Source organism: Macaca fascicularis, chromosome 4 (genome assembly GCF_037993035.2).
Source record: "Macaca fascicularis isolate 582-1 chromosome 4, T2T-MFA8v1.1".
NCBI lineage: Eukaryota > Metazoa > Chordata > Mammalia > Primates > Cercopithecidae > Macaca > Macaca fascicularis.
In genome coordinates this window covers 116,757,713-116,774,800 of record NC_088378.1, presented here as the reverse complement: position 1 = coordinate 116,774,800, position 17,088 = coordinate 116,757,713, and the positions used below count along the sequence as shown (strand labels likewise).

At 35.7% G+C, this 17,088-nt stretch overlaps 1 protein-coding gene across 3 annotated transcripts in view; it reads left to right on the top strand.

The window, feature by feature from the left end:
• FAM83B (family with sequence similarity 83 member B) overlaps positions 1–6,797 on the top strand; it is a 99,216-nt gene extending 92,419 nt beyond the window's left edge. For all 3 annotated transcript variants that reach the window (XM_045391072.2, XM_045391073.3, XM_005552702.4), the window contains exon 5: positions 1,416–6,797. In XM_045391072.2, the coding sequence (XP_045247007.2) occupies positions 1,416–3,717 (2,302 nt within the window). In that variant the 3' untranslated portion in view covers positions 3,718–6,797. The remainder of the gene's footprint in view (positions 1–1,415) is intronic.
• Positions 6,798–17,088: the final 10,291 nt, after the last annotated feature.

Sequence of the window (17,088 nt, the reverse complement as noted above, 5' to 3'; positions counted from 1 at the left end):
TTTGCTGCTGCAAATTGTGCTGCTATAAACATGCATGTGCAAGTGTTTTTGATAAAACAACTTCTTTTTCTCTGGGTAGATACCCAATAGTGGGATTTCTGGGTTGAATGGTAGTTCTACTTTTAGTTCTTCAAGGAATCTTTGTACTGTTTTCCATAGTGGTTTTACTAGTTTACATTTCCACCAGGAGTGTAAAAATGTTCTCTTTTCACCACATGCATGCCAGTGTCTATTAGTTTTTGATTTTTTAATTATGGCCATTCTTGCAGGTGTAAAGTGGCACCTCATTGTGGGTTTAATTTGCATTTCCCAGATAGTTAGTGATGTTGAGCATTTTCTTTTGTATTTTTGTTGGTCATTTGTATTTTCTATTGAAAATTGTCTGTTCATGTCTTTGTCCCACTTTTGGTGGGATTATTTGGTTTTTTTCTAGCTAATTTGAGTTCCTTGTGGATTCTGAATATTAGTCCTTTGTTGGATGCATAGTTCACAAATAGTTTCTCCCACTCTGTGGGTTTTCTCTTTACTCTGATGATTATTTTGCTGTGTAGAAGCTTTTTTGTTTAATGAGGTTACATCTATTTTTCTCTGTTTTTGTTGCATTTGTTTTGGGGTTCTTGGTCATGAACTCTTCGCATAAACCAATGTGTAGAAGAGTTTTTATGATGTTATCTTCTAGAATTGTTATGGTTTCAGGTCTTAGATTTAAGGTTTTGATCCATCTTGAGTCGATTTTTGCTTAAGGTGAGAAATGAGGATCCAGTTTCATTCTTCTACATGTGACTTGCCAATTATTCCAGTACCATTTGTTGAATAGGGTGTCCTTTCCATACTTTATGTTTTTGTTTGCTTTGTTGAAGATCAGTTGGCTGTAGGTATTTGACTTTATTTCTGGGTTCTCTATTCTATTCCATTGGTGTATGTGCCTATTCTTACACCAGTACCATGCTGTTTTGGTAACCATAGCCTCGTGGTATAGTTTGAAGTCAGGTAATTTAATGCCTCTAGATTTCTTCTTTTTGCTTGGTTTTGCTTTGGCTATGCAGGCTGTTTTTTGGTTCCATATGAATTTTAGGATTGTTTCTTCTTATGTGAAAAATGATGATGGTATTTTGATAGGAATTGCATTGAATGTACAGATTGCTTTTGAAAATGCACAGCAAGTTTTTCTTTGGACTTCTGGGAAGTAGTGAATTCAAAGCCATAATTTGAGTTGCATTGATATTTAAAATGTGAATATGAGGATGGGAAGACATGTAGTGCATGTAATGATGGTAAATATTCTAAATAATGGTAGCCAAAGAAAAGTACAAAAACATATTTCAGTCATTAAGTTTTACTTTTTCTAGTAGAACTATATGTTATTATCAATCTTTTAACTTAAATGATTAAAATTTTTCCATTTTTTTCCCCAGCTATATGTGGTCATTTGAGAAAGCTCACCTCAGCATGGTTCAGATAATTACAGGACAACTCGTTGAGTCTTTTGATGAAGAATTTAGAACTCTCTATGCCAGATCCTGTGTCCCCAGTTCATTTGCTCAGGAAGAATCAGCAAGGGTGAAGCATGGCAAAGCCCTCTGGGAAAATGGCACTTACCAACATTCGGTTTCTTCATTAGCATCTGTTTCCAGCCAAAGAAACCTTTTTGGTAGACAAGACAAGATTCATAAACTAGATTCTAGTTACTTCAAAAACAGAGGGATATATACTTTAAATGAACATGACAAATATAACATAAGAAGTCACGGATACAAACCTCATTTTGTTCCAAACTTTAATGGTCCAAACACAATACGTCACTTCCAACCCAGTCAGATAAATGAAAATTGGAAAAGACATAGTTATGCTGGGGAACAGCCGGAAACAGTGCCATACCTCCTGCTTAATAGAGCTCTGAATAGAACCAATAATCCACCTGGTAATTGGAAAAAGCCATCTGATAGTCTCAGTGTGGCGTCCTCATCACGGGAAGGCTATGCAAGCCACCACAATGCACCCGCCCAGAGTTTTGCCAATCGGCTTGCACAGAGAAAAACAACAAATCTTGCAGACAGGAATTCAAATGTTCGGAGGTCTTTTAATGGAACAGATAACCATATCCGCTTTTTGCAACAACGAATGCCAACTCTTGAACATACCACAAAGTCATTCCTACGTAACTGGAGAATTGAATCCTACTTAAATGATCATTCAGAAGCTATACCAGACTCAAATGGATCAGCTTTAGGTGACCGATTTGAGGGCTATGATAATCCTGAGAATTTGAAGGCTAATGCCCTTTATACTCATTCTCGGCTTCGTTCCTCTTTAGTATTTAAACCCACTTTACCTGAGCAAAAGGAAGTTAACAGTTGTACAACTTGCTCCTCAAATTCAACTATCATTGGTTCTCAGGGAAGTGAGACACCTAAAGAGGTCCCAGACACCCCTACAAATGTACAGCATTTGACAGACAAACCCTTGCCAGAATCAGTCCCAAAGCTCCCATTGCAGTCAGAGGCACCAAAAATGCACACCTTGCAGGTTCCTGAAAACCACTCAGTAGCCTTAAACCAAACTACAAATGGCCATACTGAATCAAATAACTATATATATACAACCTTGTGTGTAAATAAGCAGACAGAAAATCTAAAGAATCAACAGACTGAGAATCTACTTAAAAGGCGAAGTTTCCCATTATTTGACAACTCAAGAGCCAACTTAGATCCTGGAAATAGTAAGCATTATGTATATAGTACACTTACCAGGAATCGAGTTAGACAACCAGAAAAGCCCAAAGAAGATTTGCTGAAAAGTTCTAAAAGCATGCACAACGTGACTCATAACTTGGAGGAGGATGAGGAGGAAGTCACCAAGGAAAACCCTCCAAGTAGCACTACTACCAAGTCAATTTCCATTGCTGCTTTACTTGATGTGAATAAAGAGGAATCCAACAAAGAACTCACTTCAAAGAAGGAAGTTAAGGGTTCCCCAAGTTTTTTGAAGAAGGGGTCTCAGAAGTTAAGGTCATTACTTAGCCTTACCCCAGATAAGAAAGAAAATCTATCCAAAAATAAAGCACCTGCCTTTTATAGATTGTGTAGTAGCTCTGACACATTAGTTTCTGAGGGTGAAGAAAATCAAAAACCAAAGAAATCAGACACAAAAGTTGATTCATCTCCTAGAAGAAAACATTCTTCCTCATCGAATTCTCAATGCAGCATCCACAAGAGTAAGGAAGATGTAACAGTTAGTCCATCTCAAGAGATAAATGCTCCATCAGATGAAAATAAAAGAACACCTTCTCCAGGTCCAGTTGAAAGCAAGTTGTTGGAAAGAGCAGGAGATGCCTCTGCCCCAAGATTTAACACTGAACAGATCCAATACCGAGACTCAAGGGAGATTAATGCAGTTGTTACTCCTGAAAGAAGACCAACTTCTTCTCCAAGGCCAACGTCCAATGAGCTTCTACGATCTCATTCAACTGATAGGCGTGTTTACAGTCGTTTTGAGCCGTTTTGTAAGATTGAGAGCTCTATTCAGCCAACAAGCAACATGCCAAATACCAGTATAAATCGCCCAGAAATAAAATCTGCGACTGTGAGCAACAGTTATGGCAGGTCTAGTCCAATGCTTAATTACAACACTGGTGTTTATCGCTCGTATCAACCCAATGAGAACAAGTTTCGAGGATTTATGCAAAAGTTTGGAAACTTTATACACAAAAATAAATAGCTATTGAAATGCAAAATGAATGAGGCTATAAATATTTGTCCAAAGAAAATTGTGGACAGTCTTTGTAACATGCCAATAGATTTTCCTAAGGACAGAATTATGGGTATGATATCTATGTTTACCAGTGTCCTTGTATAAAGTTATTTTCCTGTGTGATAAAGTTAGGGTCTGCTGTAGATAGAATTTCTCTGTAAACACATGATTTGTAAGTGGTAATGGTAAAAATAACAGGTGTATTTAAATCATTTTCTTTAGACTGAAGATTTTAAGTCTTACTTAGAAACTTTCGTGGATGATGTATGGTGTATGGTGTATGGATTTTAACCATTTCCTTTTAAAAAGGTCATACTACCCTCAGTAACCCTTTATAATATGTCTTTATAATATTTTCATATCTTCAAAAATATAAGCAAATGGGACAAAGCCTTTTTCTAAGATTAACTTTAAATTCTACAGGATAACTTGTTATATTTTATTAATATTAATTTTTCTCTGTTGCATTGTACAGCTGTTTGGGCAACAGCAGTACCTTTTAAACTTTTTTTTTTTTTTTTGCCTGAAGTGTTTGCAAAGTATCAGCCTCATGTAGTATAATGACATTCGTAGGAATTTATTTTCCTAAGCCTTTGAAAACGGTCTGGGATGTGCTTCTCTCTACACTGGACCCAGGGAGCTGTCCCCCTCTTACCCATAGGCTGCTGATTTTTTATAGTCATTCCTTACTTCACATTTAGAACAAACCAGTAGGAATTTAGAAAATCTGAATGGATTCCCCCTCCTTTTTCTTTTGTGTAAAAGCTTTTAGAAATGTAAATTTCTGCCTAAATTTTTGTCAGATTGGCATGACAATGCGAAGGGGTCCTTCTTGCAAAAATTCTTGCTCCTTTTTTTTTCCCTTTTGAGATGGAGTCTTGCTCTGTCTCCCAGGCTACAGTGCAGTGGCATGATGTTGGCTCACTGCAACCTCTGCCTCCCCAGTTCAAACAATTCTCCTGCCTCAGCCTCCTGAGTAGGTGGGATTACAGGTGCACACCACCACACCTGGCTAATTTTTGTATTTTCAGTAGAGACAGGATTTCACTATGTTGGCCAGGCTAGTCTTGAACTCCTGACCTCATGATCTGCCCACCTCGGCCTCCCAAAGTGCTGGGATTACAGGTCTTGCTCTTCTTTAAGTTGTGCCAAATATTATATGACTGCATAGTGTTTTTGTAAGAGTATCATTGGGAAAATGAAAAGTTGTACTGGGCTAGTTCGTCCATGATTTGAGGATGATATTCAGATTATAAGATACCCTTTGTCTTTCTTACAGTAATGAAGTATAAGCTCCATATCTGTTCCAGAGACTTTAACTTGACTTTGCTTCATTCACAAAGAACAGATTCAAGAAGCAATGCATCCTGTGAGAAGTGTGAAGTGTTTTTACATCACTTTAAATATATTACTTAATACATTATAAGTTGCTGTGTGGAGCAGTATACTGTTGTTTTAAAAATGGAAGATTCAGACAAATTTTTATATGTATCTCATTAAAATAATTAAAATAATGGTATAAAATTTCTATGCCATTAAAATAATTTTCCATAGTGTTTAGAAACCATGAAAAAGAAAACATAGCAGGAGAAAATATGACAGGAAAAGAAAACCTAACAAAGGCCCGAACCCACAGTTAACCAAACTAGACTGACTTTGTTATTACCCATTCTTTGTTAGTATTGGATGGGGAATTAGGATAATGAGCCATTAGGCAGTTCTGAAATGGAAAGCCCTGAAATTTAGTGCAATGTAACTTTAAAATTGAAATTATATAAAGAGTAGAAGTTTAATCATGTTTAATTACAACCAAAAGCCTATTGCCTTTTTGTACAGAAATTTCCTTAATTTCAGGAAATATAGATAGCTTATGGAAACATCCTTTTAAATAGTTCCTGAGCTCTTCCTCTTAAGTGGAATTGAGGAGTACAGAATGCTTTATTTCATCATCCCCTGACAGGTAACTTACGCTTTTGCACAGCAGATTTACTTTTCTCTGCGTTTTTTAAAAATTGTTTTTCTTGCATCTTTTTTCTTCAAAAATATCTATATTTGAGAATATGTACATAGCAACTTTCCAAAGTCTCTGTGGCCAAGAAACTCTCCAGGGACAAGACTGAGCAAGAATATAATACTTCAAAAAATTTACAGCTACTGTTTAAGTTTTAAACAGACACCACCACAGTTTGTGGATGAAATAGTTTTAGGCAATATACTTTCTGTCTTTTTCTCCCCATATTAATATTGGGGGACAGATAATATCGCTTTGATGTACATTGATATTAAAGTTTGGTAATGCAGTTTTTACTCTATAATACTGTACATTAGTTTTTAATCAGAAACACAAGAAAATGGGTATAATTTCAAAGTAGTTCTTGGCAGATGGCTAGAGAATACTGTAAGTGACCCTGTATCCCAAATACGCAGATATCCCTCTATTACAAGTTTGGGATTAGCCATAATTCTGATAGGGCGTGTTCAGATATGGGGATATGTTATCAGTCTACACTTGTGGAAGCAAATATCTTGTTTAATCAAGATGATGTCTAGTGTCATCTAGATAAACAATGCAAAAAGTTTAATTCTGGCTGAATTCAGCTTTACTCAAGATCCACATATTCAAGTATCGTTCCACAGATATTTCTGTGTTCTGTGAATATCTGTTGATTCTTAATGTGCCTGTGGCTAAGGGATGCAAACTAGAATTGTTTTACACTGACTATATATGTGACATGTACAATGCTGTTTTTTTTTAAATAACTTTATCATGATATTCAGATAGATTCTGGGTTCTAGAATATTTAAAACAAAAAGGATAAAATGATAAACCAAAGAGTCAACTTGTTAACTTCTTTTTTAAGAGATGGGTTCTCGCTTGTATGCCCAGCCTGGACTCCAACTCCTGGGCCCAAGCAATCCTCCAGCCTCAGGTTCCTGAGTAGCTCAACATTTTATATATGTACGATGTTATAAAGAAATATTCTTCCAAATGAACTTCTGTTTTTAGATCAATAAATGAATAATAAATTATTTTGTACAAGCATCAATATATTGTAAGCTGTTGTTTTTTTAATCTTCATACTCTGCATTTCTGCATTCAAGCTCAGTCTTTCACCTAGTTATTCTAATCAGGAATTTAGATGTGGACATATTTTTAAATATTTCTTCATGAACTTTGAAATCATCTTTAAAATATTATTTTGATTAGCAATTATATTTCATATAGTAATTTATTCATATTTGAAATTCAGTGGCAATTCTCTTCCTTTAAGCGAAATATTATATATCCACGTTCTCTTTAGTTCTGTTATTACTGTAATATAGTGGTTACTTTAAATAATTTTTACTTTTTTTTTTTTTCGAGATTAAGTCTTGCCCTGTCACCTAGGTTGGAGTGCAGTGGCACCATCTCGGCTCACTGCCACCTCCGCCTCCTGGGTTTAGGCAATTCTCCTACCTTAGCCTCCTGAGTAGCTGGAATTAAAGGCACCTGCCACCTAATTTTTGTACTTTTAGTAGAGATGAAGTTTCACCATGTTGGCCAGGCTGCTCTCCACCTCCTGACCTCAAGTAATCTGCCCCCACTTGAGCTCCCAAAGTACTGGCATTACAGGCATGAGCCACTGTTCCTGGCCTAATTTTTACTTTAAAAGATAGAGAATCTTTAAAAAAGAAAAAAAAAATGATGGCTGACTTCTGTATAACTTCATAGCATTTGGTTTGCGTAAAATATTCTAAATGTGCATTTGTATTAGTGACATTGTTACAGTCTGAGAATTAGTGAATTAAGACTCAGAATTTATTAGAAAAAAATATCCTTTTTATCACAGATTATAAAGTAGTTGAAATAGTGTGTATTGCAAATTAAAAATTGTGTCCTTTTAAAGGCAAATGTGCTTTTTAACTAGTTAATCATAATGAATGGTAGAACAAATGGTAGAATAAATTAATCATAAGTGCCAAAGTTTAAGAAAAGCCTAGTTCAGTTAGCATAGTAAGGGAAATGGATAAGACTTCACTTTTGTGGCCATCTGAAAGGGAAGTTATCAATAGGTTCAGTTGGTTTAAGGAGTCAAAGACCATCTTGAGTAATTGGACCTGGGAAAGATGGAAGGGCACTGAAGGGGATATATGTGTATCCTGTCCAGGGAAACACTTGACGTAAGGGGAATTACCTGAGCTTCAAGCAGTGAGAAACACAAGCAAGAGATATACAGAGGAATATTTCTGAGTTAACAAAGGGTTAGTATGTTAAGTTTGGACATTTCTCCTATAATATGAATGTTTCAACAATCTGGCTGATTTATTTAACAGTTATACTGGGGACCTACTTTGTTCCAAGTATGTAGGTTATAGTAGGCTTTTGGTGGAAAAAATAAAAATTAAAAAAAAAAAAAAGGTTGTCTGGATAATCAGGATAATCAGAGGCTGCCAGCAAGTTTTCATACATGTTTTAAGAATACCCCAACTTACAGCAAAAGCCTGTGTTACTTGAGGGGTATTTGTCCTAACTTGTTACTTAATGTACTCCTAGTGCCTAAAAAAGGGTGCAATAAAAGATACCTGATAAATACTTGATGTGTGAATCCAGTCATTTCCTTAGCTGCAGTTAGGAAAATATAATAGTCCATTAATATCCATACATTAAAATAGGCATTTTATAACTACCTGAATAGGCATTTGTATTAGAAGATGTAGATAGGTTAATGCAGCAAGGGTGCTAGTTTAAACTTCAGCCACATTAACCCTAGAATCTGGGCATCTTTAAAGACCCAGAAGTATTGGTCTTCCTAGCATATATTTTTGTGCAGGAAAGAAAACCCCTGATGAATTCATCTTGAAGGAAAAAAGAGTAGAGCTCAACAAATCAAGTTCAAAGGCAATTGGTACATGAGGGAAGGGAGTGGTGATTTTGTGTTAGTCCTTTAGATTTTCAGCTACCATAGGCAGGTTGTATGGGAACCGTAATTGAAGAATGGCTCCTCTAAAATCTGTATAGTGAGGACAGCCTGGTGTCAGTAGTGACAGCAGCAAGCACCTTCACTGAGGACCTCAGAACACTCGACCTCTTGCTTTCAACAGCAGCCCTTGTGCTATTGTTGAAAGGTTATAACAACTGCAGACACAATATACAAAATTGGACTTTGACAGAATGATCACTATTTTACTTTCATTAGGTAAATTTAGAGTCGGGCATGGTGGTGCATGCTTGTAGTCCCATCTACTCGGGAGGCTGAGGAATTGCTTGAACCTGGAAGGCCCAGGTTGCAGTGATCCAAGATCGCGCCACTGCACTCCAGCCTAGGTGAGAGAGCAAGACTCCATCTGAAAAAAGAGGTAAATTTTTAAAAAGTCCAACAACAAAACCTTTTATCAGGGATTTGTTTTAGAAAACAACATTCAGTGTATATTTTAATTTTAGCGTATTTTGCCTCTAAATTTCTTTTTAGCATTTTAATAATCTGTATGTGTCTCAATTCGATTGGCAGATTCAGTTAGACTCAATAGCCTACATTTCAGAAAGAAACTTATTTTTTCTTACTGTTTGTGTATTTTTGGTTTGCGTGTTGGTTGCTTTACACATTACCAAAATTTAATGTTAGTTAACTGCTAAGGCTAAGTCAGATAGTTATTAAGTATTCTAGTTAATTGGGATCTACCATAAAGCTAAGAACTAAATGTATTTCTATAAGTGGAAAGTCTAAAATACTTGAAGTTTGATTTCTTGTTTTTCTTCTTCAAGCAGAATATAATGTTGTTTTTTAAAGACAGAAGGAAATTGTTATGTATTTTGCTAATTCAAGTATGAAAAAATATTTTGCTTCACAAAGCATTTACAAAATGTGTTTCATGTGACACAAAATTAAACAATACTGGCTACACCATGTGCTTTCACAGTGCTTGACATAGGGAAGGGACTTAATAAGTGCTGATCTCATTTTATTTTCAGATGAAGAATTTGAGAGAGATTTTGCATTATAAGTTAAGGCAAAAGACATTGTTTTGAAATAAAATTACATAGAAATGGAAAAAAGAGCACAGAGCAGGTGAAAGGCCTAATGTTACTTCTACCTTCTGGTAACTCACTTTTTGACACTAAACTTATTTGTACTTGGTTTCCTTCATATGAAATAAAACATTGTATTTTACTTTATGAAAATATGTAAATATTAAAGACATCTATCTTACAAGTTGTGCCCCTTTGAAAGGGGCACAAGGCAAATATTACCATAGATCATCATCCCTCTTGCATTGTTTTTCTACTTAGGTAAAAACAGTAATAATATTTAAATTCTTAGTAGTTCTCTTCACTGGACTCAGTGTTTAGCAAAAGGGTAGATTTCCAGATGCTGGAATTAAAACTAAGTATTTGAGAGTAAAATATAATTAAAAATGTCATCTAGATTAAATGTTTATGTATGAGCTTTAAGGCCCATATAATCAGAGGTCAGAGACTAGCTGGAACAGAGTGATTTAGAGGTAGAGCATGCCAGTAGCAGGTGCTGCTCCTAGTGCCCGCAAGATTGGACGTGTTCTGATGCAGCCACCCTGTGACATGCGTAGAGTAACAATGACTCCATCAGTCAGAATGACAGAACCCATTTCTTATTGTTGGAATCCTACAGACAATGATTTTCAGAGACTGTAAAATATTTTAATACCTAATAAACCTGGGAAGTTATTTTTAAGTTATCTTTATCTAATGTCAGGCAATTACTAGAATGAGATTCTATGAACTTTCTACCACAATAGCAACACATCTGAGTTTGGTTAATGGCAAAATCTGTGTTTAAAGATGGCAACCAGGATTGATTATTATACGTACTACATGATAGATTTTAGATTAGTTACAAACTTTGCCATGTTATACTCCATATTGACTCATCAAATTCATGCAAGGCTTTTTTTCCCCCATAATATTACTTGATGTATATAATCAAAAATTACTTATAGGTCATTTTTTTTCAAGTGCTTACCCAATTATTTTCCATTTACACCTAGACGTTATCTTGTTCTTATTTCTCCCTAGACCATGGTAATACATTACAGAGCTAGGATGAGTTGGGTTTTTTTTTTTTTTTTTTTTTTGAGACGGAGTTTCACTCTTGTTGCCCAAGCTAGGGTGCAATGGCACTAACTCGGCTCACTACAACCTCCACCTCCCGGGTTCAAGCAATTCTGCCTCAGTCTCCTGAATAGCTGGGATTACAGGCATGCGCCACCATGCCCGGCTATTTTTTTGTATTTTTAGTAGAAACGGGGTTTCTCCATGTTAGCCCACTGGTCTTGAACTCCTGACCTCAGGTAATCCGCCCGCCTCAGCCTCCCAAAGTGCTGGGATTACAGGTGTGAGCCACCGTGCCCGGCCGATGAGTTGGTATTTTAATTCAATATGCATACTGTCAAACTAGCTAGCACACATCAAACACTGTCTTCAAAATTATGGGGTACAGGCCTCAAGTACCTTAAAACACATCTATAGAAATAATGTAAATACATAAGAACAATTATTGAAGGGTTAGAGATTATAACACAATGTATAGGTTAAATGTATTCATTTTTATCAAGCTTTATTATTCTTAAATGTAATGTAGATAATATCTATTAAATAATTCAAAAACTGATTTGTCAATATTTAGATGCCTATATGGCTTGCTAATATCAAGAACTTAGTGGTACTCAGTTTTTCATTTTCAATATATTTATTTGACCAGTTAAAATTGATTTGAGGCTTGAGAATAAGTCTGAGGTAAAACATTTATTTTATCAGTTAAAATAAGTTTGAAACTTGAAAACAGGTTTGAGGAAGTATACTTATTTGATCAGTTAAAATAGATTTGAGAGTCCAACTAAGTTGGAGGGGCAAAAAATAAAGGCAGTTCAGTGGGACTGCATAAGATGCAACAGTATCACTAACTGGTCCAATATAAAAAATGTTTATTATTTGTTAATGGCACATCCCAGGAGGCCTAGCTTGTACCATAGAAAACAAATGACATGGGTAAAAGCAAGTGTATTTATTAATAAAAGCAGAATGGCATTTAACTTTTTTAATCAGAAAAAAATGGACTGTACAAATAAAATCTAAGGAGTGACTTGGGATGCCTAGAGAATATAGGAAACTGGAAGTTTCTCTGTAATTGCAAAGCTAAAAAACAATCCGAATGTAGCACTAGAAAGTCCAGCAAAACAAAGAGAATTGCAGATGATTTTACACAGAACAGAACACAGGTAAGGGTGAACGTTCAGGAAGACTCTTTTTATGCTAGGGTCAAGTTTAAATAAAGGATACAGTTTAATCATCTGGGACAATATTGTTGACAATATTGCTTATTGTTTTATCTTTAAATATATAGAGTCAGAAAAAAAATTTTTGAAGGAAGGACAATACATGAAATCAAGCATAACTTTGTCCATAATGTGTCTCAGTCTTCAACTGTTTAGACCAACCCCAGAAAACTCTTCTGCCGCAGACTTTATGATGAGAACCATGTGATGAAATTAGAGTAACATTAGGGAGATGCTTAAAAGATTAGGAGCTTTATGAGAAGGTTAATATTTAATATGAGTTATGGAAGATTTTTAAAGTGGGCATTGGATAAGAGGGAGATTAATTCATGAAGGATTATTTTATGACATAGAACAGTGTTTGCCATTACTTTTTAGCAAAGACTGAAATAAATTTAGTCATTCATCCTTAGTAGGCTTAATTTAAATTAAAAATAGAATAGAAAAGAAAATATTAGAGTATGTCACAAATAGCAACAAGCATTTGATGTCATTTTAATTGTTCATATTTGTGTAGGCACTGGTCATGATGGAAAATGTATTTCTTTTTTAAACTTTATTGTAGAGAATTTCAAACATACACAAAGGTGAACATATATTTGAATGAATGTTCATTATCCATCACCTGTCCTATATACCCATTGATATGGTTTGGCTGTCACCTAAATATCATCTTGAATTGTAGCTCTCATGATTCCCAATGTTATGTGAGGGACCTGGTGGGAGATAATTGAATCCTGGGGGTGGTTTTCCCCATAACTGTTCTCATGGTAGAGAATAAGTCTCATGAGATCTGATGGTTTTACGAGGGAAAGCCCTCTCACTTGGTTCTCACTTCTCTCTTGTCTGCCACCATGTAAGACGTGCTTTTTGCCTTCAACCATGACTGTGAGGCCTCCCAGCGACGTGGAACTGTGAGTCCATTAAACCTCTTTTTCTTTATAAATTACCCAGCCTCAGGTATGTCTTTGTCAGCAGCGTAAGAACAGACTAATACACCCATTAAACTGTGGATAAGCATTTTTTGTTTACATTCTTAATTACATCACCATTTTGCATTATTTTGAAGCACATCTCACAAGTCATATCTGTGTTTCCAATGTATCTCTAAAATTTAAGGATTCTTATCTAATGTAACTGTATAATACCAGTACAAGTTATTTCTTAATATCAGCAAAGATCCAAAAATGTTTTTCTTTGTTTGGCTCATAGTCAACATTAAACTTCACTTAAAAGACATGTCCTTAATATTATACACTGAGGATTGACTTGATATTAGATGAGGAAAATTTCTGACAAAATTTTTGAGTTAGTTTTCGACAGAGATGTAAAATGGCAAACATGGTGTACTTTAAACATGAAAATAACTTTTCCTTTACATTGCAAGTAAATGAGAAGAAAACTGGTATCTTTCCAGATTTGTAGTCCTTCCTCAAATATGTACAATTTACTACTCAATCATTTATCAACTTTATTCAAACATCACTAAAATTGTTATTTACAGGTGTACTTACTAAGCATGTTGCCTTATATTGATTTGTTTAATCATTCACTGAAATTAAATGTCCATTATTTGCTAGATAACTACGGTATACTCATCATCCCTTTTTCCAGGAGCACAGTTCAATGAGCAAGGAGTCACAAACACACAACTAACATGCCATTTGAGAAGCCATAGTGGAGATACTGCATGACAGTAAGATAAAAAAAGAGATACTCTATGTAAAGAAAAAAATATATACTGTAAAAAGAAACAAAAGCATAAAAGGGCCATGCGTGGTGGCTTATGTCTGTAATCCCAGCACTTTGGGAGGCCAAGGAGGGGTGGATCACAAGGTCAGGAGTTCAAGACCACCCTGGCCAAGATGGTGAAACCCCGTCTCTACTGAAAATACAAAAATTAGCTGGGTGTGGTGGTGGGCTCCTGTAACCCCAGCTACTTAGGAGGCTGAGGTGAGGTGGAGGTTGCAGTGAGCTGAGATAGCACCATTGCCCTCCAGCTGGACAACAAAGCAAGACTCCATCCCACCACCCCCCGACTCCCCAATAAAGAGCATAAAAGGTATTTTTCTAAAACAATTAAGTTTGTGTGATTTGAACTTAGCATTTATGGAGGTGCAAAGGAGAAACAGTAAATGATAGAAAACAGATTTTAGAGCAAAATTGTAAGGGGTCTTATGTGCCTAGCTGAAGTAGACTTTACCTTGGAAATAGCAAGGAATTTTTGGAGGCTCTTAGGTACAGAATGACCTTTATTTTTATTTTTATTTTTGTTAAAAATAAATCTCAAGAAGTGATACAAAAGATGGACTGGAAGGAAACCTGGAGGCTTGGAGACCAACTAAGCAGCTATTTCAGTAATCCAAGAAATTTGTAATGAGTGACAAACTAATACAGTGGCATTGGGGGAAGAATAGGAGAAAAATTGAGAAATACTATGGAATTGAAATAAAAATTAATAACAAATGTATTATTTTTATTTAAAAGGGGGTGAATTTTAGATAATTCCAATATTTTTATCTTGGGAAACTGCATGGTCTTCTTAGCTTAGAAAGGCATGTAGAAGGAAGAGCATGTTCAATGTGTGTTTGTGTGAACGGTACAGGGCACAGTGATGGTGAGTCATTTGCAGTTGGATTATGTTTCAGTTGACCATGAGACACCTGGGTACCCATTAATGGGTACCCAGGTTATAGGTATGCGTTAATGGTATGTACCTGGAGCTCAATGGAGAAGAATGAGATAGATGGGGAAGTAATCTGCATTGGAATCTATAACTGAAGCGATTAATACACTAGGTAAGATAGTGCAGAGAGACAGAGAAACAAAAAAGGAAGTAAAGACAGGAGAAAGAGAAGAGACGAGCAAATGGCAGGTTTTTTCGGTCCTTTTTTTCCTTTATTAATGTCTGCAAAATAAATGGGTCTTCTCTGCTAAAAATCTGTTTATTTTATTATTTATTGTGTCTTTTAAATAGTTAAGGACTTCTAAAATCTTTACTTGGAAACTCCTGATTAAAATCCAAGATACTGGCTATGTATCTTAAATACTGCTTCTGCATTTATGAACATGTATAAATAAATTCTCAAGATGCCAACAGCCATAAAACTGCCTTAGGCTAAAAGTAACCACCAAAGAAGTTTTTGATGGCTCTCTTATTCTAAGTGTGTCATCTATTGAAATTCTCTTTATCCAGATGGTCTATCATGATGAAAACTCAAACTCAAAAGTGCAACATTTTCAAAGATCTCTTCTAGCCTGATATCATTTGCTGAATAAAGTGATTATTCTATTTCACAATAGAACCAGGCTTTGACAGAGTAACTACAGCAGAACTGTAAAGAAAGATCTAAGAGTTAGAGTTAGAACCAGAATGACTTTTAATGGGGCATGGAGTAAGTGAAGTTTCTCCAGGATGATGAGAGGAAGGCAGAACTTAAAATACTGGAAGTATAATATAGATGTTTTGTACCACAAGAGATGGCCCAAAACAGAACTCAACATTTGGAAATACAAACAAAGGGTAAGATGAGTCCCCCAAATATTGGCAAATGGAGCATATAAACTGCTGGTTTATCTCAGAGCAATTGATATAGATAGTGATGGCTGGCCACAAGGACCTTTCAATCCACTGTTTCTTCTTCCTTCTGGGATTCTCTGATAAGAAAGCACCTGATGCCCCACCACCTTCAAGGCTTGGCTGAGAAGTAGCATTAAACTTAGACCTGGCATGCTGTTGGGTGCTTCCTGCTACACTCCTATCCCTCTCTGCTACCATCTGTCCCTCTACCCAACCATGTTTGCTCTCATACACACCACTAGTATTCTTGCATGCTGGTGAAGAATGGCATATTCAATGACTTAGTCTCTGACTAGTTTGCTTAATAATTATTCCACCCTTGCAGAGTAGGAAAGAGTAGTCAGAGGCACATGCTTGGGTGGACATTGTATCTTCGGTGACAAGAAACTGAAATATAAGAATGAAGCATAAATGCTTCAGAAATAGGAACTTGGTTTGATAACTAGACAAGGTAGAACTAGCCATTATGATAAGTGAGATTGGCAAAAAGAGTCATAGCACTGAGCTTCAAATTATTGATCTGGAGTTACCTTGAATGCAGTCAAGACCAGTTTTAAAGATCAAAATAAAATTGAACTTGAATTTATAGCAAAAGTGGAACAAATAGGGCATTGTATAAATTGCATTTTAATTTAGTCAAAGGAGTAAAATAAATAGGACTCGAAAGCATCTGGAAAATGCAATAGTGGCAAACTTAAGTAAGTTACCTAAGCATGATTTCATGTGTTTGCTCCTGAACATCTTGGTTACATACATCAAATTTCCCTTGTTTTTGAGGAATTGATTGAGACCAGCAGTCCTTAAACTTTAGCATGCATCTAAATTGCTTGAAGAGCTCATTAAAACACAGATTTCTTGATGTCCACCCCCAGAGTTTCTGAGTTAGTAGGTCTGGGTGGAGCCTGAGAATTTGCATTTCTAAGTCCCTGGATGATGCTCTCTCTGCTAGCCTGGGCATCATAATTTGAGTCATTGAATGCTAATTTTCTAGTAATGCTAAAAAAAACCTCTTAAGTCTTAAATTCAGAGGCTGCATTACCAGAATTTAATATTGACATCATGATGTTTAATAAATTCCACAAAGATAAAATATTAAAACTTGTTCTTTTAGGAATGATTTTCCTTCTTTACCATCTCTTATAAAATCGGTCTCTCATGACATTATTATACACCTATTTGATGAGCCCTAGTTTATTTAATTGTATAGGGAAAGATATTATATTCTCCTGTTTGCTAGTTCTACACACACACACACACACACACACACACACACACACTTCCTAGGACCTATATTTGGTTAAACAAGATTATATTAGAGAGAAACCATAATTTCTCCATCTTCAAGCTTAGAAATAGTTTCCCACATAAAATGTTCCCTCTTCAACTTGTGCAAAGTTGATTTATTTGCCTTATCCAAATTTAAAGATGTTGCTTGCTTAGCTGTAAAATGATATACGTGTCAGAAGTGG